Source organism: Passer montanus, unplaced genomic scaffold, assembly GCF_014805655.1.
Source record: "Passer montanus isolate IOZ18808 unplaced genomic scaffold, ASM1480565v1 scaffold68, whole genome shotgun sequence".
Lineage (NCBI taxonomy): Eukaryota > Metazoa > Chordata > Aves > Passeriformes > Passeridae > Passer > Passer montanus.
This window is the reverse complement of record NW_024371926.1, coordinates 691,372-714,074: the sequence shown is the minus strand read 5'-3', so window position 1 is coordinate 714,074 and position 22,703 is coordinate 691,372. Positions and strand designations below refer to the sequence as shown.

The window sequence follows — 22,703 nt, the reverse complement described above, 5'->3', positions numbered from 1 at the left end:
GAGCAGAAAATCCAGAAGAAACTGATCTGATGATTCCCATCCACACCTCCCCACGTCCTGACACTCAGCTGGTATTCTGAATTATCCTCTGATTCCAGGAGGTGATAAATCAGGCTGCAGCTGAGATTTAAACTGGAACCAGAGAGGGATCTGATGGGAGGTTGGTTTCTATAGGAACTTGGTGAAAGGAAGGGTTGGTGGGGAGCAGCAGGGCAGGGACAGCACCCAAAATACCAGGGGGATCTGAGAGGTGGCCAGGGCTGGTGGTTTGACAGATGGGCAACAGAGACCATGGGGTCTGGAGCTCAGGGATCTGATTTGTCACACCCAGTCACATTCTGAGGGGGAAATCATCAGCTTTAGCAACCAAAAATTATTTCCTCACAAAAATTTCTGGAATACAAACTGAAGTGTCTGATTAAAAATGAATCTTGGAAAAACAGACCCATTCCAGCAGGTCAGGCACAGAACTGCTGTCCCCCCCCCAGCCAGAGACATGAGCACCTGTCTGAGGTCAAACCACTGTATTTGCCCTTAGCTCCCTTAAGTCATTTAAAAGTCAACATTATAGCCTGGATTTCAGTGCCCTTTAACAGAACGTGCAGGTTTGCACTTGCAGTTTTTCAGGGTTAAAAAACAGCCCAAAAACCCAACTGCCACTGTAGGGTGATTAATGATTTGGTCCCTGCTGCACCTGCAGGTTTGAGCACTGCATCCATCAGCAGTGAGCCCTGGGGCTGCAGAGGCCAGGGCCAGGCTTACAGAAAAGATCAAACCCCCAAAGAAGCTTATTAAAGCAAAACAGCCACAAGAACCCTCACTCCTCCGTGGAGAATGGTGTCTCAGTTGCTGGCAAGTGCTGCTGCTGCTCTGCTTTGCTTAGGGCAGCACATGTGGGACTTTGGCAGCCCCCTGTGGGCTGGTGGGTGCTGCAGGTGGGGGGCCCCAAAGTGTGGCTGTGTCCCACCAGCACAGAGCAGAGAACAGCCCCAGCACAGCCCCAGCACAGAGCAGAGAACAGCCCTAGAAAAACCCCAGCACAGAGCACAGAATAACCCCAGCAGAGAACAACCCCAACACACAGAAAAGAGCAGCACAGAGCACAGAATAACCCCAGCACACAGAACAGCTCCAGCACAGAGCACAGAACAGCTCCAGCACAGCCACAGCAGCTCATCCCATCTTGAAGCTCTTTTTGAGAAGCCCTTGTGAGAGCAGGGAATGTCACATATTCCTGCTTGTGAGAGCAGAGAATGTCACATATTCCCCCCCATGCTCCATTGCAGACTTGCGGTGTTGCCTTTCCGCCTCCCCGCATTTAAACTGCCATGAAACCCTTGCAGAAGTTGTTCAGGATAAACACTGATGAAATATGTCCCATCCAACAAACGGTTCACCCTGACTGCCATCTCACCACTCCCTCACTCCCCCTCGGGTGAGCTGCTTGGCTTTGGGGAGCAGATCAGCTGCCACATGCTCCTGACGTGCTGTCTAACCCCAAACTTGTTGCTGAGCGCTGAAGATGGAATTCAGACACGTGGAGCGCCAAGAGCTGCACCACAGCAGTGCTCCCCAGTGCCTCCCAGTAGCCCCAGTGCCCCTCGCTGCCTGCCAAGCAGTGCTCTCAGGCTGGCAGCCAGCAGAGCTGAGCACTGCCTGGCTCTGGTTTTCACATCGTATAAAGGGCACCCTCATTCATCTGCAGACTGTGTAGGCTGGTCAGAATGTCAAGAAATGCGTCTTAGTTCCTCTTTGATAGTCTGCAGATTGGTGTTTTGCATTCAGAGTGACTCTGTCATCCGCAGCACCCTGTTGGCCTCAGCACTGCCAGCAAATCCTCTCTGGAAAGGCCCATGGGAGCTCCAGAGACAGAAACTCTGCCTTGTCCCCCCTCCCTGGGTCACAATCTCTTTTTTCAGTGTCACAGGCAGTGCTTCTGTTTTTCCCCCCACAATCCACTCTCTTTCATGCTGGGTTCTTTGGCTCTTTGGTAGGAGTTCCCTTCTGCTGGGTGTGGGGGAACCTGCACATACGGCACCCAGATTCCACCAACACCTACAGCCCTCTGCAAGCACCGCTGACGGCAGCAGGCAGCACAATCCTCTGAATTCCTGAGGGATCTGTTCTCCCTCCCACCTTCTGTGGGCTCTGCTGTCTCGCTCCAAACACAGACATGAACCGACGCAGAAAACTCAAACAAAACAAAGCTAAGCAAAATGTTTAAACCGGTTTCTCTCTTTTAAGGATCTTTATGCATTAGACCTAGAACCATATCGCTACTCTGGGGTGAACCTGACCGGCTTTCGGATCCTCAACGTGGAGAACCCACACGTGTCCTCCATCATTGAGAAGTGGTCCATGGAGAGGCTGCAGTCGGCGCCCAAGGCAGAGCTGGGGCTTCTGGATGGTGTGATGATGGTACGGGCAGTTCAAACAGGGCACAGGGGTCTGGGCAGCAGGGCAGGGTGGTAAGCAAGGCAGGAACAGTCAAATATCTATGATATTTTCACCCCCAACCAAAATGTGACTCCATCTTATCAGAAGGCTAATTAATTACTTTATTATACTCTATTATTCTATATTATATTACATTATATTACATTACATCTAAACTGAATCTGCCAATCACTTAACTCTGCACACAACTGCCCTGAATCTCGTGCCTGTCACTGACAGTCCCAACACACAAACACACTTGGCCCTGATAGGCCAAGGAAGCAAAACACCATCGCTCTGGATAAACAATCTCCATTTTGCATCCTACTTTTGCACAACACAGACACAGCAAATGAGATAAGAATTGTTTTTCCTTTCTTTGATGTTCAGAGAATGTGAAACCCAGAAATATTCTTGGGAAGAATTGTGCCTCGCTTTTCTCTGTGAAGAGAAATGTGGCGACAATTGAGGCCTAAATGTTACTTTTATTGGTTTTTGTACCAGTAACAACTCATCCCAGGTGTCTGCCTGGAGCTGCTCTCTTGCATTCTTCAACAACTGTCCCTCAAAGTCTGGGGTGAAGCCCACACCCCACTGCTGTGGGTGATGCTCCTGCTTGGGCCCAGCTGCCAACAGATTGCCACCAGAGAAGGCAGGTAGCCAGGACATGTCCCAAAGAGCTCCAGCCGCCCTCGAGAGCAGAGGGACACCAGCTCCCAGGGCTGGGAGCACAACACACAGCCGGGCTGGACCAGGCGCTTTGCCGAGATTGAGATAGGGGAAAGAGCCAAAGTGGCCAGAGATGGGCTGAGCTGCAGCTTGGATGACTCCTTTAGGGTCTGATGGCAGCTCTGCTCTGCTGAGTTACTGCTCGGAAGGTGCAGCACCTGCTCGCCCATCTGCCTTCCCTGCCAGGCTGTCTCCGACCCCCGGAACTGCTGACTGGCTCCCTCCTTCCCCCTCCCTTTAGATCTTCCAGAGCCAAAGTGGCAAAGCCTCCCAGACTTTCACCTTGAAAAGGCTCCTCAGATCCCCGCTGTTGTGGTTGTTGTTAGGGGAGAGACCCTGTCATGGTTTGACCCTGGCACAATGCCAGGGCCCCCATGGAAGGTGTATTTCCAAAATGGTTACTGTGAGATGTGACCCGGAAACAGAACAAAGCAGGCTCCAACTTGGGAATGGAGGGAAAAAACCAACATTTTATTAATCTATAACATAAGAGACAAAAGGGGGAAAAAGGAAAAAGGGGAAAAAAAAACCCCCCCACACACAGCAATCCACAATGGAAAACCTCCAAATACATTCCTCCTCCTCCCCTCCATTTTCTCCACAGAATGAAATAACACCATAGATTTCCACCCCGTCACCACCTCTCAGATAATCAACCTTCAGTCCATCATCACCCCTCAAATAATCAACCCTCAAATCCATCAGGGAGAGAGGAGTCTTCTTAACCTACGACAGACCCCCACTCTCCTGCCTGTCCCCAGGCTGCCCAGGGCTGAGCCCCTCTGTGCCTGCAGCAGAGCTCAGTCCCCAACACTGCCTCTCCTCCCAGCCCCTCTTTGCCCTCTCAGAGGGCTCCTGCCTTTGATTCCTGTTTGCCAGGTGTCTATCCACTGGGGCCCTGGACTCAGCTGGGCATTACAGTCTGTAATTCACCATGAAATTGCATGGACGTATCCTTGCCTCCCCTTTCCTCCAGCCCCAAACTCACAAACTTGTCCCTGCTGTGGTCCATACCCGCCCACGGATGCAGGTGGGGCTCCTGCTCTTCATGCTTGGTTGCTGAGAGAAGGGAAGGTCAAAGGGATGGCTGCCAAGGCTGGAGGATTTTCTCCATGGCTACGTCCTGTGAGATGTTTGCTCAGTTATTTGCTGTATTATTTTGTTTCATTGTGGTTTATTACGCTGCTGCTACACTCACATCTGTTTCGTGCCTCCGTGAAGCCAGCAAATAATGTATTTTCACTAGGAGGTCTTACCACATCAGAGTGAAAAATAAATCCAATTCTCTTGATCAGTGTTTGGATGTAAGATGGGGCATCCCAAATTGAATCTAAAATGATCACATTATATGGGGGAAAAAAGTTCTCCCTAGTTCAGATCACTGAAATGCTAGAATATGTTACAAAGCCATGAGGTCCTGATTTTGGTGACAGCTTGTGTCATTTTTGGAAAACTGTGTGCCCACAAACATCTCTGTTTCTTATTTTCCCATGTATAAAATAGTGTAGAAAATATGTTCTTGTACAGTTTTTTTTTTTACACTCAGACAAAACAGACTCAATAAGAAAACTCTGTTACTACCTTCCACATTTAGAAGCCGTTGCCTCCCTCTTTGACACCACAGCAGGAAATGTGCAAGAAACAACCCGAACAGCCAAACGACACTTCCAGAATCGCTGATTTTAGACAAAACCCCGAGCCTTTGATCTAAACAACCAAGGAACCACCAGGGAACACAGACAGAGAAGCCCTGGGGCTGGCGGGGGTAGCTCAGAGCGGGTTCCACCTGTTCCTACGAGCCGCCACGGCCACCAGCGCTGTCCCCTTCCCTTTAGACAGACGCTGCCCTGTTGTACGACGCGGTGCACGTGGTGTCCGTGTGCTACCAGCGCGCGCCACAGATGACCGTCAACTCCCTGCAGTGCCACCGCCACAAGGCCTGGAGGTTCGGCGGCCGCTTCATGAACTTCATAAAAGAGGTAAAAGCGTGGCTTTGTTCGACTGTAAACGTTCCCCTGGAGGAGTAGCGGGTGGAAGCTTGGCAGGTGCAGGGTTAGAAAACTCCCTGGGCCAGGAGCTGCGCAGCCCCTCGGTGCTCCCACTGATGCCTCAGGATTTGAGCTTTTCTATTTTTCATCTATTTGTAATCCTGGAGTTCTTTAGTGTATAACTCCAAACTCCACTCACGGTGGGAGCTGCTGCTTTCCCATTTTGGGCAGACACAACAATTCCTCTGCAGGCCTGGTAATCAAGGACACCTCACTGCCTCCGGCCCTGAGAGATGGAAACAAAAAGGAGTTGGGTGCAGCAAACTTGGGGTAAAATTATTTCACTACCTGAAGCTATAATTGGAATATGAACCTGCAATAAGCAAATGCACCAAACTTATAAAAGTGTGAAAATCCATTGTGATCCATTTTTTGGGTGTAGCCCCTGTGGCGGAGGTTTCATCTGCCCAAAATATACCTGAAGACCCTTCCACAAATATAACCCTTTTTATTCTCTTAATGTCGCCTGGCCTCTGTTTTTAGGCAGCCTAAAAAGGCATCAGCAGCACCGCAGCCCCGCGGGAGCTGCAGGGCTCAGCACGCAGCTGTGTTTGCTCCAGCTGGGCACAACAAACATTCCATGTTTTCCCCGGCTCCCGGGGGGCTCCAAGGGCTGCATGTCCCACAGGCAAACCACCTGCACGCCCAAATGAGCAAACACGAGCCTCCCCAGGACTCCAGGGTGGCAAGGCTGGGAGCAGGCTGTCACTGCTCCTCAGGAATTAATGAGGGGGAGCCAGAGGAGGGTGTTTACTGGGAGAAACGCCAGTTATTCCCCCTGGGAATACATTATGCCACCTTGATCACACTGGGACATTTCAAGCTCCCCCACCCATAAAGGAAACACGTTTCCCAGTGAGCAGCTTGCACAGGGCTGCTCAGGGGAGAGATCCCCAGGCTCAGCTCCCCACTGCTGGGATGGGATGCTGAGCAGCAAGCATGGCATTCTTGCAGGAACATCCTCCTCAGGACAATGGGACATCCAGCACTGTCCCCAGGGATTGGACACCTCTCTGTCCCCCAGCTCCTGCTCTGCTGGCACAGAGCACCTGGCACTGGGGGTTCTATCACCTCCTAAATCAGAGAGATTCATTCCAGGGGTGCTGCAAAATGAACAGTGGGAAAGAAATTTAATAACGTGGGGGGTTTTTTGTGGAATTGAATTGAGGCATCTTTACCCCAAGCTCCTGCTCCTCATCCCTGTCAGACCAGGCTGTTCAGGATCTCAGTCAGCCAAGCACTGAAAAATCTCTGGGAATGGGATGTCCCCAGTCCCAGTGAGCACCTTCCCCGTCCTTATGCTGCCAAAAACTGAAGCAGGGCACCAGCAGCACGTGGCCCCAGACTCCTGTGCCTGTTTCCAAACCTCAGATCTTGCTCGCATGAACTCATTCTTGGCCTCTTCTGCTCCAGTCTCCCTCTGGAAGGACAGAGGGAAGCATTCCCAACATTTAAGCTTCCACACACCTTGGAAGCACCAGCGAGCTGGTGCACAAAGGGATTTCTCCTGGCTGGAGCCGTCCCAGAGCCGGCTCCCTGCAGCCGGTGTTTATCAGCACTACAAGGATGAACGCAGCTCACAAGGATGCCGTGATAAATGCAAGTCGTTTTCTACTGAGTCATCACGTCCTGCAACAGCTGGTGAGCACAAAAGGTGCAAACAGAAATTGTAGCAAGGACTGCAAGAGAGTGAAGGAAATCTCCAGCTCCGTCTGCAGTCTGAGCAGCAGCAGAGGGATTATTAATTAATCAGGCTCTTTAGGGAGAAAGAACCAGCATAAGGACTAATTAAAAGAACATACAGTGGAGGGCAAAAGATTATTTATGATACTGAGTAACAGCCCTGCTACTTTTTCTCCCTTCCACAGGCCCAATGGGAAGGATTAACGGGACGCATTGTCTTTAATAAAACCAGTGGTTTACGGACAGATTTTGATTTGGATATCATCAGTCTCAAAGAAGACGGCCTTGAAAAGGTAGGCAGGGTTTGTTTTATCTGCATGTGGCTGAGGATAACGCTGGTGCTCAGCAACAGAGGAATGGTTGGTGCTGTATTGATTCCAGGTTTCTGGGGTTTATATAAAAGGATATTCACTTTGTGGGATTTCTCAGATCCTTTTCCATGCTCAACCATGACTCACTCACCCTGAAGCCAGTGCGTGGGATTACAGATTGCAGAAGTGCTTGTGGCACTTTCCTGGGATAGTGGAGGAAAAAGAAACTTTCTGAGCATCCATTAACCCCTCCCTGCCCTTATCAGGCAGGAATGACACCTGTCCCACTCCCTCTTGCTGGCCTGGCTCACAAACCCTCAGTTGTTCTCTGAGGAGACCACAGCACTGGAGATCATCATCTGGAGTCATTTCCCACTATAAAACTGCCCAAGGCTGGGAACAGCCCCAGTTTATTACAGCCTGGAATTTGCAGGATGATGCACTGGGTATTTTATTTATTATCTAAGGGACAATAAGGAAAAAAGAGAAGTGTGGCCTTGCCTGCCTGGCTGGGGGTGTCATGAGGGTCGAGAGCATGAAGACTGCAGCCTTAGGTCCTCCAAATTAGTGCAGATCTCCTCTGGGCACAGTAAAACCATGCTGATGTGCAAATCTGATCCCAGGTGTGCCTGGGGACTTAATTTCCTTCTCTTCAATTACTTAAAAAAAAAAACAAACTTAAAATAAAAAGGCAACACACACACAGCCTTAAAGCCCTTAGAATGCAGGTTTCAAGGTGAAATCAGCTGCTGACAAACAGAGCAGCAAGTGGCTGGAGCACAGGGAGACGTGATTTCCAAGAAATTCCATGATTCTGACTACTCTGTGAGCGGCTCTGCGTCCCTGTCCTGCTACAGGTGTCTATCACCTGTACAGAAGGAATTTGGCAGGGCAGCAAGGCCCTTTCTGGAGCAGAGTCTGCTTTCCGACAGGTACCAGGTGCCCGTGGCAGCCAAGCACGGTGCTGGCTCTGTCCCTCTGGGCAGGGGGACAAGTTCTGAGCCTGTTGGCTCTGTCCCCCTGGGCAGGGGACAGGTTCTGAGACTCTTGGCTCTGTCCCTCTGGGCAGGGGGACAAGTTCTGAGCCTGTTGGCTCTGTCCCCCTGGGCAGGGGACAGGTTCTGAGACTCTTGGCTCTGTCCCTCTGGGCAGGGGGACAAGTTCTGAGCCTGTTGGCTCTGTCCCCCTGGGCAGGGGACAGGTTCTGAGACTCTTGGCTCTGTCCCTCTGGGCAGGGGGACAAGTTCTGAGCCTGTTGGCTCTGTCCCCCTGGGCAGGGGACAGGTTCTGAGACTCTTGGCTCTGTCCCTCTGGGCAGGGGACAGGTTCTGAACCCACAGGACACCTGGCTGGCAGCAGGGAGGGATTTCAATTACCTGTGCATGGCCTGAGAGCACAGGGGACTTGTCCAGGGAATTAGTCACTCGGCACAGGGAGGCAGCCCTGGATCCATCCTCTGTCTGGAGGGGATGGATCCTGCACTGGGAGGCTCCCGTGCCACATCCCCCTTCCTCACTGGCCGGTATTCCTGGGATTTGAAATGAATGGCTGCCACACTTCCCCACCACAGCAGCAGCTCGGTGCCTCAGGTAACAGAGCTCAAGGTCACCACAGCTCTCTCCTGCTGGGGAGATTTTGGTGTCAAATAAGGAATAAAAGAAACATTTCAAATCAACCCAGTGACCTTCAGTCTCGCTGGCTGAGAAAGGAGGCAGGACAGAGCTGGGGAAGGTGCTGGTGCCTCACAAGAACTGAGCATCAGCTGACATTTATAGCCTTATTTTTTTACAAAAATATTTTGTTTATAGAGCCTAACCAAAAATAACAACACATCTTTTTGAAGTCCAGCAGCACCGACACGCTGCTGGAGAGCTGTGTTGGGCAGATAATAGAAAACAGGCCAGCCTTTTGTACCACATGAATCCAAATGTTTAAGCACAGCCACAGAATCACCTGTCAAACCAACACCTTCAGGTGGGCTGAGCAGAGCTGGCACCAGCTGGAGTTATTGCAGTTCTCTGTCACATCAGGCACACTGGAAGCTGCCAAACCTCGACGTGTCCCCTGCACACCCCATCAGCTTTTGTCTCCAATAATTCAGAGATTTCACAGTTCCCACCATTATTTTTCTGAAAGCTTCGTGTCAGCTCCAGAGGGGTTTTAAAGTATCGATGTCAAATCTCTGTTGAAGCCAGAATTCTGTCAATAGTTAATCTGAACTAACAAAACACCAAACTACAAACAAATCCCAGCTGGATTATGCTTTATGTATCACAGCTTATGTTTGTTGAGCTTTAGGATTGAACCCCTGATCCTCATACCTCCTGGATGTTCCAGGGATTACAGGAGTATTACCAAATCCTAATTACATATAGTTTGACTATCTGACTCACACAGTTCTCTTAAAGCACTTTTTCCTTTTTCTTCCTTTTTTAATATTTTAAACTGATTAATTCAGCCTTAAGTGCCATGCATTTAATTTTCTTAAAGAAAACGTAGCAAGGCAGAAGTGATTGGGGCTGCAGTGCAGCAAACTGGGGCCTCTCAGACTTGCTTTTTTCCCATCCACAATAATAATAATTTTTGACATTGCAGCTGTTTTGTGATCCAAGGCAGAGATGGGGGATCGCTTCAGTTTTACCTGAAATATTTAAAACCTTTCACAAAGTTCATGGAAACTCTTCTAGAATTTATGACAATTTTTTTTGCCAGGCAGCATTGCTCATTACAAAGTCTCTTTTTGGGGAGGCAGTAAAACCAAGTTCTCCCCTTGGACTGCTGAAGAGGCTGAAGAATCTTAAAAACAGCAATAAATAAAAGATGGGAAGCTGCTGGCTCCCTGGTGGATTGAGCTGGCTGCCTTTGGCTTCTCTCCGAGTCCCACCTTGCAGTTTGACCCTGCAGATGGATCATTCTGTTCCCATTTCCAGGTGGGGTTTGTTTTTTTCTCACTGCCAGGCTGGCTCCATGGCCACCCTGCTCCATTTGCGGGCAGCACTCCCACATTGCTCCAGCTTTCCTGACATTTTATCTCACTGTCACAGTCCTTTAGCCACTCCTGCCTTCAAAGTTTGTCCCAAAGCTTCCCCTGCACCGTGGAGATCAGGTTAACAGGCTTAGCCTCACCCAGATGACTTCCTTAAACAGAGACATGCTTTGCCATTTCTGGATCAATAGACTTCATTGAAGTCTAATAATTTATTACATTTGACAGCTTGAGAAACCTGAGCACCTGAAATGGAGCTGATGTGCCTGTGCCACCCCCTCCTCCAGGTTTGCAGCCAGGATTGAGACTCCCCCATTGCAGGGATTTCCCAAAGGGGGGCCCAGGGCCCTGCCAAGAGATGTGTTAGAAACCTGCAGCTGATTTTCCATGGCACAGAGAGCAGGAATGGTCCCTATCAGGGATCTGCAGAGCTGGTCGAGCCATTTTTAATCCTCCCCACCAAAGCAAATTGGTGGGGAAATGGAAAAGAAATAAAATGGACTCAGATTTGTGGTTATTTTTCTTTCGTTGTGCTTTATCCTTGCCCAGATTTGACTCTTTAGTGTGGTTTGATTGCTGCTTTATGCGGTGCCTTTGCAAATTGTTCATTCATTCAGCCCCTAAATTCCAGTCCCCACAGTCTTCATCCACTGCAGCAGCACAGGGATTGTGGAACATGTGCCACATGTGCCACTGGACTGACCTGCAGCCGAAGGGTTAGTTTATGGTAATTCCAGTTTTGCTGCAGACAAAAGAAGAAAGTTCTCTTTTCCAGGCCAGTAGAATGCTGTGAGGAATTCAAGGTAGGGATTAAGGAATGCAGGTAGGGACGTTTTGCTGCAGACAAAAGAAGAAAGTTCTCTTTTCCAGGCCAGTAGGATGCTGGGAACAAGTGAGGTATGCAATGTAGGGATTGAGGAATGCAGGTAGGGATTGGGGAATTGGAGATGGGTGTTCACTGTGTTGCTCTGCTTCCTTTCAGGTTGGAGCATGGAGCCCTTCAGATGGTTTGAACATCACAGAAATCTCCAAAGGACGAGGGCCCAACGTCACGGACTCGCTGAGCAACAGATCTCTGATTGTCACCACGGTGCTGGTAGGGGACTGTCACTGTCCTTCCCCCTGAACCCCAGGGATGTCCCAGGGATCTCCAATGTCTCTGAAAGCTCCCAGCATCCCAGTGCCTCTTAAAGGGATGGGACTGGATATAGCGTGGATTTGTATCATAAAAGGAATGGGATCAAGGTGCCCAGAGGGGAACAGAGACAGGGGACACTTGGTCTGGGGCAGAAGGGCTGGAACCAAAGGTCTTGTATCACTCAGCAAGGGGTTAGCAGGGTGGGAGCTGAACATAAGCCAAAGACAGATGCTGCAGCAGCTTTCCTTGCCAATCAGCCACTCCTCCTAACGAACTTCCCATCCACCACATGACATTTTTCCCATTAAACATTTCCATGGCTGTGGAATTGTCTGGGTCCAGGCCATGGTACCCACCATACCTCAAAGGCCACGGCATAATGCAAAACGATGGAGCCAGGAGGGGACTGTCAGCCATCTGCCTTTGACAGGCTTTTCTCAGGCAGAATTTCCATCTCCAGCTCTGTGAGCACGTACGAATTACATAAGGCTCGGGGTGATATCAGTTCCCATTAATTGTGCCACTCCATGGGCCTGCACACGTGCTACGGACTTTCCACCTTGGAACCAGGGCTGTCCTGGATCCCTGTGCCCAGGGGAGGAGGGAATGAGTTCAGACCTGAGTTCTGCAGTGATTGCACTGCGTTTGCTGGAGTCTGAAACATAAAATAGAGCCCTGGATGTTATTTGCATTTGCAACACCCCTTTGTAGTTCTGCACTGCTGTAAATGACGAGAGAAGAGCCATAGGAGGAGCCTTTAAAAGAAAAAGCATGAAAGGCTATTTTTTCCCCTTTTGCTCATATTGCAGTGACTTGTTGGAAGAGAAATATTACCCCAGCAGCCAGTGCCGCTCTCCCCAAGCAATATGGGAACTGTGAAGTTATGAAATTGAGGGCACCTTCACTGAGAAATCGATTAGCAAACTGAGAGAGCTTGTGAATTGGATGTCTGGCTATTTTCAGTAATAAATTGTGAAATAGTCCGTGAATAAGTGGTTCACAGAGTTCAGAATTACCCCCTAGGAAATGTTTGAGACCTGGAGATACATTACTGAAGCGAGTGGCGTCCTAATGTTCAGTGCTTCGGCTGTTAAATATGTATGTAATCCCTACAGCGCTTCCCAAAATTAATAGTGCTTTATGGCTGCTCTGGAGCCAGCATATTTATATCCAGATCCATAGATTCAGCTGATTCACAAACAAAGCACTAATTCCAGAGCAGAACGCCGAGGAGGCGGCAGGGGAGCGCAGGATTGAGCCGAGCTGCGCGTGCCAAGCCAAACTCCATGGGCGTGATGTGATCAGCTGGGCTTTAGAACTCTGCAAATGGGGCTTCGTGTGCTGCCACGTCCCCTCCTGACCCTGCTGCTGGGCCAAAGGGGCACCCCCTGCCCCTCCGTGGGAGCACAGAGCCCCAGGGCAGAGCTGGGGGCTGCCAGGTGGGCAGAGACAGCACCACCAGAGCCCCCTCCTCAGAGCACCCCTGGGCAGGGCATCCATGCCCTACCAAGCCAGGCGCTGTGACAGGGCTCTAATGAGGGCTCCAGACTTGCCCTCCCACCTCTTCAAGCCCCCCATGCCTGTGCAAAATCACAGAGGGTGTTTGCCAGCACAAAGCGTAGCCCTCCCTCACCATTCCTCTCTGGCCACCCCACAGCAAGGACAGGAGCCCTGCAGACACCCCCATTTGAGCCAGGGACTCGCTGGAGGTACCTCACCCTCCTCTTGCCTTCCAGCTCTTGCCTGCTGCCCACCCCCTTTTCCATTTCCATCTGTCCTCCACGCGTTTTTCCCTCAGGCTCCCCAGTGTTCCTCGTCCTCGGTGGCTGCCCAAGCCTGAGAGGCACCAAAGGATGCTGGACTCCTCTGGGTGGCTTCACCTGCCAGCCCCTGCTCAAGGGGAGGACCCACAGGTCACTGCTTAGGTCCTGTCCCCTGTGCTGGAGCTCAGCTATGGGACACCCTCAGGCAGCCAGAAGTGCAGCACACAGACAAAGTTTCCCTGGGCAGTAGCAGGGCACTGTCCACCAGGCAGTGCCAGCACAGAGGAGTGCCAGAGAGCTGAGTGGGGAGGTTTTGGGGTGGCCCCAGCCATGCACAGCTCCCTCACCCTGAATTTCACCCATCAACCTGTGGTGAATGGCAGGTACCGTGTGCAGGGCGCGGGGGTGAGTTTGTCCTCCCCCTCTTTTGCTGTTTCTAACACTTCATTTTCAGAGCATGAAATGGTTATTTTTCTCCCTGAAATCCTACCAAATGGAAAACAGTTGGCTGCTCAGAAGAGACAAAATTAAATTTTGTGGGGTAAACAAGGTTGCTAATTAGCTGATGCGCTGTGCAAAGTTAATTTATTCCCAACATGTCACAGTGCCAGCCCTGCCTGGAGAGCCGTGCCTGGCGGCTCGGGCTGACCTGCAGAGGTGGCCTTGCCTCCAGCTGACCCTGAACTGGGACTTTTTGCTTTCCCTGTGCAGGAGGAGCCCTTTGTCATGTTCCGTAAGTCCGACACCGCCCTGTTCGGGAACGACCGCTTCGAGGGCTACTGCATCGACCTGCTGAAGGAGCTGGCCATCATCCTGGGCTTCTCCTACGAGATCCGCCTGGTGGAGGACGGCAAATACGGGGCACAGGATGAGAAGGGCCAGTGGAATGGCATGATCAAGGAGCTCATCGACCACGTGAGTGAGCCCGTGGGTGGCTGCCGAGGGCTGGCTGTCCCTGGAGCTGTCCCTGGGCTGGCTCTCTGGGGTGGGACAGGTGCCATTTCTCGCTGGCCTGGAACGCTGGAGCTCCTGACCCCGCCTGGCTCCTTGTCACACTGGTTGCCAGAATATCCCTGTGTCTGGCTCTTCCAAATATTAATTTGGAATTCCTGAAAAGGGCCGTTCTCCCAGCACAGAATGGGCTCTGTGGGTCCAGGCACAGCCTGTCCCACAGTGGGACACAGGCTGGGTGTGTGCAGAGGGCAGAGGCTTCCCCTGGGCCTGGGGCACACGGGCTGTGCTGGGCTGGCAGCATGAGCTGCTGTCACCCCCGGGGACAAACATAAACCAGGGCACAGCACCAGTGCAGCCTGGGGAGCCCAGGCATGCCCCAGACACAGCCCAGCCCACAGGAGACATCCAGACTGCGGGAGCAGGTGTGCCCTGGACACTTTCATTTTTTATTTCCTATAAAAGCAACTTATTTGCTAAAATCTCTTGGGACACGGAGCTCCCTCTGCCACACAGCAGCTGTGCTTCTCCTTCCATGGCCACTTCCAGAAGCTCTTTAAGCCCCAGGGAACCTGTTGTAGCAGCAGCTTTGCTCCCGCAGCCGCCAAAGCGTCGCCACGTCTGAAACCGCCACTCGCGGCCAGAGCTTGCTCAGTTTCCTAATTAGATATCTTGCCTCCAGCACATCCTGTGATCCCAAGGGCCCAGTTACAGAGGTGAGGAAAGCTGGTGTTTTTATGAATATCTGATTCCCAGAGAAGGCCTCTGGAAGAAAAGCTAAGGACAAAAAGAATGGCTGCTCTCTGCAGCACAGGCAGCAGTGCAGGCAGTGCAGAGCGCTCTCCTCCTGAGTGTCCTGCTCAAGTGGGGCAGCCCTTGACCACCTCCAGGTCCTGGCTGCATTCTGAATGCACAGCCTAAGCAGCAAAGACACAAAAATAATCCCCCGTAGAGCTGTGATGCTCTTACCATTCATGGGAGAAGAATGAGTTTGCTGGGTGAGTCACTGTGGTGTGTGGAGAGTGAGGAGTGGCTCAGGAGCTGGGCTGGCCTTCCAGATCTGCTCTCTCTGCCCTAAATGACATTGGACAAGTTGCTTCTGTGCACTGCTTCCTCCATCTGTAAAATGCAGATGATAATTATTATGTCCTTTTATAGGGACAAAGTGACAATCAGTTTGTGACAAGCATGGCAGGCCTCAGCTGGCCTGGCCCAGGGAGCAGGAGAGCAGCAAGGGCAGGCAAGGACAGCCCTGGGAGCAGGACTCCATCTCATGGGGGAGCTCTGCAAACCTGCCTTGGTGCTTTTCCTTCTGGAAAACTCCATGCAGCTCAAAACACAGATTTTAGAGCCTCTTACACAACAGCCCTGCCGAGCTAGACGAGTGGCAGCGTCCCAGAGGAAGCTCTGCTGCTCCGAGTGATGTGTGTGACACAGATCAGAGCTGACACCGAGTGGCAGCTGTGCCCCTTGGCAGAGCCCCCCGGGACACAGCTCCTCTGCCTGGCCCCGCTGCTGGGAGCAGGCTCTGGGGCTCACTCACTGCTGGGAATGGGCTCTGGAGCTCTTTCAGTGCTGGGAATGGGCTTTGGAGCTCTATCACTGCTGGGAGCAGCTCTGGAGATCACCCAGTGCTGGGAATGGGCTCTGGAGCTCTCCCACTGCTGGGAATGGGCTTTGGAGCTCTATCACTGCTGGGAATGGGCTTTGGAGATCACACAGTGCTGGGATTGGGCTCTGGAGCTCTTTCAGTGCTGGGACCAGCCTCTGGAGATCACCCAGTGCTGGGATTGGGCTCTGGAGCTCTATCACTGCTGGGAGCAGCCTTTGGAGATCACCCAGTGCTGGGATTGGGCTCTGGAGCTCTTTCAGTGCTGGGACCAGCCTCTGGAGATCACCCAGTGCTGGGATTGGGCTCTGGAGCTCTTTCAGTCCCAGGAGCAGCCTCTGGAGCTCTCCCACTGCTGGGAATGGGCTTTGGAGCTCTATCACTGCTGGGAGCAGCTCTGGAGATCACCCAGTGCTGGGAATGGGCTCTGGAGCTCTCCCACTGCTGGGAATGGGCTTTGGAGCTCTATCACTGCTGGGAGCAGCTCTGGAAATCACCCAGTGCTGGGAATGTTCTCTGGAGCTCTCCCACTGCTGGGAATGGCTTCTGGGGCTCTCTCACTGCTGGGATTGGGCTTTGGAGCTCTATCACTGCTGGGAGCAGCTCTGGAAATCACCCAGTGCTGGGAATGTTCTCTGGAGCTCTCCCACTGCTGGGAATGGCTTCTGGGGCTCTCTCACTGCTGGGATTGGGCTCTGGAGCTCTCTCCACGTTGGGATTGGGCTCTGGGGCTCACTCAGTGCTGGGAGCAGGTTCTGGAGCTCTCTCACTGCTGGGAATGGGCTCTGGAGCTCTCACTGCACTGCAGGGCTCACAAGGAGCAAATCCCTCCCAAGGGAATAGAAGCCAGTCAGTCGTTCAGCCCAAACCATGCCACTTCCAGTGTCCTGCATGACACCACAGGGCTCTCAGGAGGCTTCAGCCATTCCCAAAGCTGTGGTCAACTAACTGTGATCATTTAGCCCAAATCATGTCACTTCCAGGGTCCTGCAAAACACCACAAGGCTCTCAAGAGGCTTCAGCCATTCCTGAAGCTACCTGAGATAGACAAGAAGGAGGTTTGAGGAGCAATCTCATTAAATAACACAAAATTCATGGTCAAACCTGCATTGTGGTATTTCTTGGGTAACTATCTGAAAAGCAAATCAACACACAGCAGCAGGAAAGAGCCAAACAGCAGGAAAAGGCCAAACCTCCTCTTCTTGCAAGTTGTGTTCTTAACTCTGAGATGCAGTTCTGTGCCCTGCCCTGCATGGCTGAGCATGTGCCTGCAGGGACACTGCCCCACATGAAGCCATTAGCTCCTTTATCTGCATGTCATTGCTTTTTATAGCAGTGTTTATGTAAAGCCTTCAAAAGTGAAATTGCAGCCTGATGGGCCCTTCCTCAGCAGCGTCTTCCCGTGGTGTGGGGAAAGGCACAACCCATGGACACTGCAACAGGCCAGATCAAGCTTATTTCACACCCAGGAGGAAAAGTGTTAGAGACTTCAAATCAAGCTGCACTGATGAAAACAGGGCTGCCCACATCCAGAGTCTGATATCTGAGCTGGCTTTGCTCTGTGTTCAGTGTCTCCTTCTCATAAACAAATTGGAATCATTCAGATGGGAGCATAAAGCAGGCAGGATTTTGTTGAGGTCCAAATACCCAGGTCAGGATTAATTCAGTGCAGAATTCAGGTTAATAATCCAGGTCAGGATTAATTCAGTGCAGAAAGCCATTGCGTTGCTGAAGACCCCCTTAGCCCCCTGGGCTGCTGTGACACAGGTGGGCTGAGCTGGTGTGGGCTCCCTGAACGACCTGTGCAGAGCAGGGAGTGCTCCTGGGGTGAGGTGAGAGGCTAAAATGGTCATTATTGTTGCTCAGAGTGTCTGGGAGCTCAGAAAGCAGCAAATTCTGTGTACCAAAAATATTCCAACTCAGCTGAGGCTGAAATTTGGAGAGGAGGAGATGGGCAAAGCAAGGGGCACCTGTCCCCTGGGGTGGCCTGCACTGGGTGGAGATGCCCTCAGAGGAGCTGGGTGAGGGTAGGTGCATGACAGCAGTGTCTGGGGGACAAAGGTGCTGTTACCAAAGGGGTAAATCCCCAAAAGTTGGCCCCTAAAGGTAAATCATGTGCTAGGACAGGTGTTTACACAGTGAGCACTCTGAGCTTGACGCAGTCACGAATCCTCCCCCTCTGCTCTCTCAGATCCAGACATGCCTGGCCACAGGCAGGGATGCCTCGGGCTATGATCCTTTGTAAAATCCCTGTGTTTCTAGTCTGGCCTTAAGCATAAACAGGAAAAGCAACAGCAATCAGAGCAGCCCCAGCACGACCCTGTCTCTGACAGGTCCCCAGTAGCAGATCCAGAGACAACAGCCTCACGCAGCTGCATGCAGCAGCCCTGCCCCGCTGCCTTTCATCTGCTGCTCATCCTCAGCACAAAAAGTCCCTGATTTGAGGAGTTCAGTTCATTCCCTGGAGAAGTAACCTCAGCCTACTGCTTATTGTCACCCCTCTGGCCATTCCCACAGAGGAGCCTTGATCAGAAGGGCCACGAGAGCTGAACTCAGGTATTCAGGGAGGTCTGGGGAGCCCAGGCGATGCAGAGAAGCTCCTGAGCCCTTTATTCATAACAAACAGGGAGTCTGACAAGTGCCAGACCTCCTCCTTTCAGCAACAGTGAACTGCTATTGATGTTTATTCATAGAAATTATTACTGATACAAGCAAAGCTCCATTGCACACCGTGGCCCATCCGTTCTGATTTATAAATTCCAGTTGTCTGGCAAAGCAATGCCTGCAAATCTTCCCTGTTGTTTGTGGGCAGAATCCCATAAAACCAGCAGAATGAGTTGTTCTGGACATTTTGCACAAACTTGTTCACAAATAAAACTTGTCTTCTGCTGCCACAGTGCACATCACATTGCCATTCAATCTGAAACTTCGGGTGGGAATAAAAGAGATGTGGCAAATACTGGGGTTTCTGATGGAAATCCCTGCCAATGGGAACTGTGGGGGACTTGTAATATCCATCCTTAGGATGACTCCTGACAGCTGATTTAACAATTCCACAATAAGTGGGCATTTTCTGACAGTAAATTCTGGCAGAAGTGCACATTGCACCACACTGCCAGCTCCCCATTAATGCTCTGCACTGGTGGATGTTTCATCTCATGTGTCATCAGCTGGGGCTTCATTTGGATGTCACTGGGCCAGGGACAGGGAACAAACAACTTAATTGGATGGAGTGTCTTCCACCTTGTGTTCAGACACTGCAGGACCTCAGTGCTGGGGACAGGATGGAAATAAACCAGAAGAGCGTTTCCTTTTGTGCTCACATCACTGTTGGGTGGATTCATGACTGGGTCATACTCAGGGACAGGATGGAAATAAACCAGAAGAGCTTTTCCTTTTGTGCTCAGGTCACTGTTGGGTGGATTCATGACTGGGTCATACTCAGGGATCCAGGTGAAGGATCTGTGTGTTGGGAGTTCAGGTTCTCTGTGTGCTCAGCAGGTGTTCCTGCCCCTTGCTGGCTGCTTCGCCTGCCAGGAATCCAGAGGATAGGGCTTGTTTCTCACAGCAGGGCCATTCTCACCTGAATCCTCCAGCATCCACATCCCTCAGGTACAATTAATGGCAGTTCCAACTCTAGAGATCATCCTTAAAGGGAAGATTATAAAAGCCCCAACAGGACCTCATGGCCCTCATTCCTCCCCTTCAGCTCACAGCTGGGTTTTTCCTGCCAAAAAAAAAAAACTAAAAGGGTTTTTCTGTTCTTAATTCACCCCAATATTGAATAAACCCATTGAAAAAAACGATGTCCAAATAGTGAGATTACAAGAGCAGCCGTTAAGAGCTGGACTCAGACACTCAGCACTGACCCTGCTCTCCTTGAGCATCCCTGCTCCTGTGAGTGCTTCCCTGCCCCTGGGCAGGCACGGGGCTCCCACAGAGACCCCCACCCCTGCCCCAGCAGCAGCCCCTCCTCTCTGAGCTGCAGCAGAGCCCGGCTGCCCCATCTTCATCCCCAGGACAGCCAGGGCTGCTCTGCAGGGAAAGGTGCAGGGAGCTCAGGTGTGAGCCCAGCACACCCCAGGGACAGGGAGCAGGAGCAGGGCACAGCAGCCAAGATAGGAGAGTAGGAAGCAGAGACAGGGCCCAAGGAAGGAGCCCCAGTGCTGGCAGTGGCAAGAGACACCGAGGGATGACAGTGCCAGACCTGGGTAACAATTAAATCAGTAAAACACACACACACACTATTTCTGTCTCTCAGGCAACACACACATGATTAGTTTATGTAAATACCTAACGCAGATTGGCAAAATAAGCACAGAGGCAGCTTCTTTTCCAGAATAAATATTTATCTTGGTGCTTATGCTGTTGGTGGGCTCCTCCATGACCAGCCACTGCCCACGGCTTGGCTCTGGCTGAGGTCAGGCACTGCAGGATTCCCACAGCTGCACAAGAGCTGTCCTGACCCACAGGCCACATCTCCCCGATAACTGAGAACTTGGAGATAAGACTTGGCATTTTCTGACGAAAACCAAGTATCTCTGCAGCAAACACCACCATCCCTGTGCTGAACACCCCGTGAACTCACAGCTGCTCCAGCCAAGTGAAACGCTGGAACTGGGTGAATGAGGAGATCCAAACCCTTGGAGGTGTGTTGGAGAAGTGTCTGCATTTGATGTGTAGCTGCCTTGGCAGAATTCATCTTTTTGGCCTCAATTCAGCAGAACACTTAAGAACAGGGACAGGACTTGGAAGATGTGTGAGCTCCAGTAAAAGAGAGGTGCAGGCTTAAGTGGTTTTGCTGGACAAGGGTCTTTAAGCCACTGGCACTTGCTCTAATTCCTCATCTTTAATAAAATCCACCTGACTGCAACAGCACAAGAGCCAGGGCTGACTAAAGGAAGCAGCCAGAGTCTGGTAATTGACTGCCCAGTTTGGAATGTCAGAGCACAACAAATCAAAGCTTCACCCTTGGTGGGTTTGATTTAGATCCTCTCTGTCAGCAAAGCCTTAATTAGAGGCCACCTTCAGAAAAATCTGCATTGATAAAAAGGATATGGAAGTGCAGCCCTGTGCTGGCTGTAATTGCTCAGGACACACCCCAGCCAGGCTCCAGAATCCCTGCTCTGTCCTGCCTGAATGTGACATTCCCTGCAAGGACACAGGGCTGGGAGCACATCACAGGAGCTGCTGGAGCCACACAGTAAAATTTTATTTCAGCTCTAAAAGCAGTTGGATCCCTGGGCATCCATGCAGAGTTCTCTCTCTTCATTTTCTGTGGCAAAGCACAAACTCCAGGCTGTTCTTTAGCTCACTGTTATTGTTCTGACAAATTTGGCTGAGGCTCCCTCAGCCTGGCCATTGCCAGCAAGCTCTGACCACAGAACATTTGCTCCCTCCTTCAGAAAAACCCATAGCCAAATCCTTCAACATCTTCTTTGCCTTTCCCTGGTGAGTCAGGACACCCACACAGAAGTGATGGAGGAGGGAAAATGCTGCATTTCTTTTGCCATTTCTGCCTTGTGACTGTGCGGAGCACGAAGCCAAAATTTCCAGGTGCGCTGGAAGGTGGTGGGAGCAGCCAAGCTCCAAACCTGCCAGGACAGTCCCCAGGATGCAGAACAACATCTCCAGCTCAGGCTGAGCAGCCACCAATGCCACCTCCAACCCCCTTCAGCTTCTGTCCCTGTCACCACAACCACAGCTGGCACAAGGGGCTCACTGGCAAAAATATTGTCCCCATTTTCCAGAGGTTTTGACAAATGCCAAAATGAAGCTCTTCCTGTACCAGGCTGATGTAAAAATGTATTTCCATCTGGAAAATGAGAAGGAAAGGAAACCAAAGGAAAGCAGGGCGCAGCTGGAGAGCCATGTTAGAAGAAAAAACATGGCTCTCTTTCATTTTTACCCTTGTTACATCATTCCTGAATGCTTCTGTTCAGGAGCTCTAAGGCTGCACTTGTTGGAGGGGGTTCCTTACACACAAACACACACACACTTGTGTAAATGGACAAAAGCTCATGTAGACACTCTTCCTACAGTAAAACACCCAGATTCCCCTATTTATAAATATTGCACTGACTTGATCACAGATTGGCAAGGTCAAATGAAACCTTTACCACAACCTTTACCCCCAGCACAGGCCAGAGATCTGCTCTGGTTCCTACAGTGAACCCCCAGTTCCTGCTGAAGCAAAGTATGTTCCAGCCAGTATTGATTTAAAGTCCATGAATAATGACAAATCTACTGTATCTCTAGGTAATTATCACTCATGGGTAATTTAGAATTTTAATTTTCAGAACCAGATGTTAAATAAATCTCGCCGGGGCTCCTGGCATGGGGGGAGGTTCTGCTCAACTTCAGAGCTGTAATTTATGTGTCTGTGTTTCCTCGGAAGTTCACAATCTCAAAGAATGATTTGCAAAGCTCAGGCAAGGAGGGTGATATTGAGGAAACCTTGGACGTGTTTACTTCTGGCTTTTAAGAACCTGGATGAATGTTTAGTGAGAGGAATGAATGCATCTCTTACCCAACAGAAAGAGGGTGAATGTGGTTGCTCATTGAATTAACACAAATTAGTAAATAACAGAAATAATAGAAACAAACACAATTCATACAAGCTGTCAGGATAAAGAATATGCTCAGCTGAAATTCTTCAGGGAGCTCAGAGCACTCCAGCAGGATGGGCTGAGGAGTCCATCATTAAAGAGTGTTTCCTCAGAGGGTCTCGCCTCCACACCTCCCTCCCTCCGCCCCCAGGCACCGAGCACTCCTGCCTGAGACTGAGCCCCTCAAGCTCATGAAATGACTGAGGGAAAAGAAATAGAACCTCTTACCTCACACTGCCACAGTATGGCTCCCTGCAGCTCCATCCTCACCCTCCTCTCCTCTTGCATCAGCGTGAAAGCAGGACAACAACAAATGAAAGCAAGGACAACAACAACAACAAAAACAAACCACTGCTGCCAGCAGCAGGCTCTGCACACAGTCTACTCACTGTTTTAGAGTCTTGTGGAGAGGAGCAAGCAAGAAAAGGGCCACTGACACTT

General features: G+C 50.9%; 1 protein-coding gene across 2 annotated transcripts in view; it reads left to right on the top strand.

Annotated features, from left to right (window-relative positions):
- The window catches only part of GRIK3 (glutamate ionotropic receptor kainate type subunit 3), a 114,737-nt gene that overhangs the window by 72,992 nt on the left and 19,042 nt on the right, over positions 1-22,703 (top strand). For both annotated transcript variants that reach the window (XM_039729231.1, XM_039729230.1), the window contains exons 6-10: positions 2,245-2,418; positions 5,001-5,144; positions 7,082-7,189; positions 11,176-11,289; positions 13,806-14,009. In XM_039729231.1, coding sequence (XP_039585165.1) covers positions 2,245-2,418; positions 5,001-5,144; positions 7,082-7,189; positions 11,176-11,289; positions 13,806-14,009 — 744 coding nt within the window. The remainder of the gene's footprint in view (positions 1-2,244; positions 2,419-5,000; positions 5,145-7,081; positions 7,190-11,175; positions 11,290-13,805; positions 14,010-22,703) is intronic.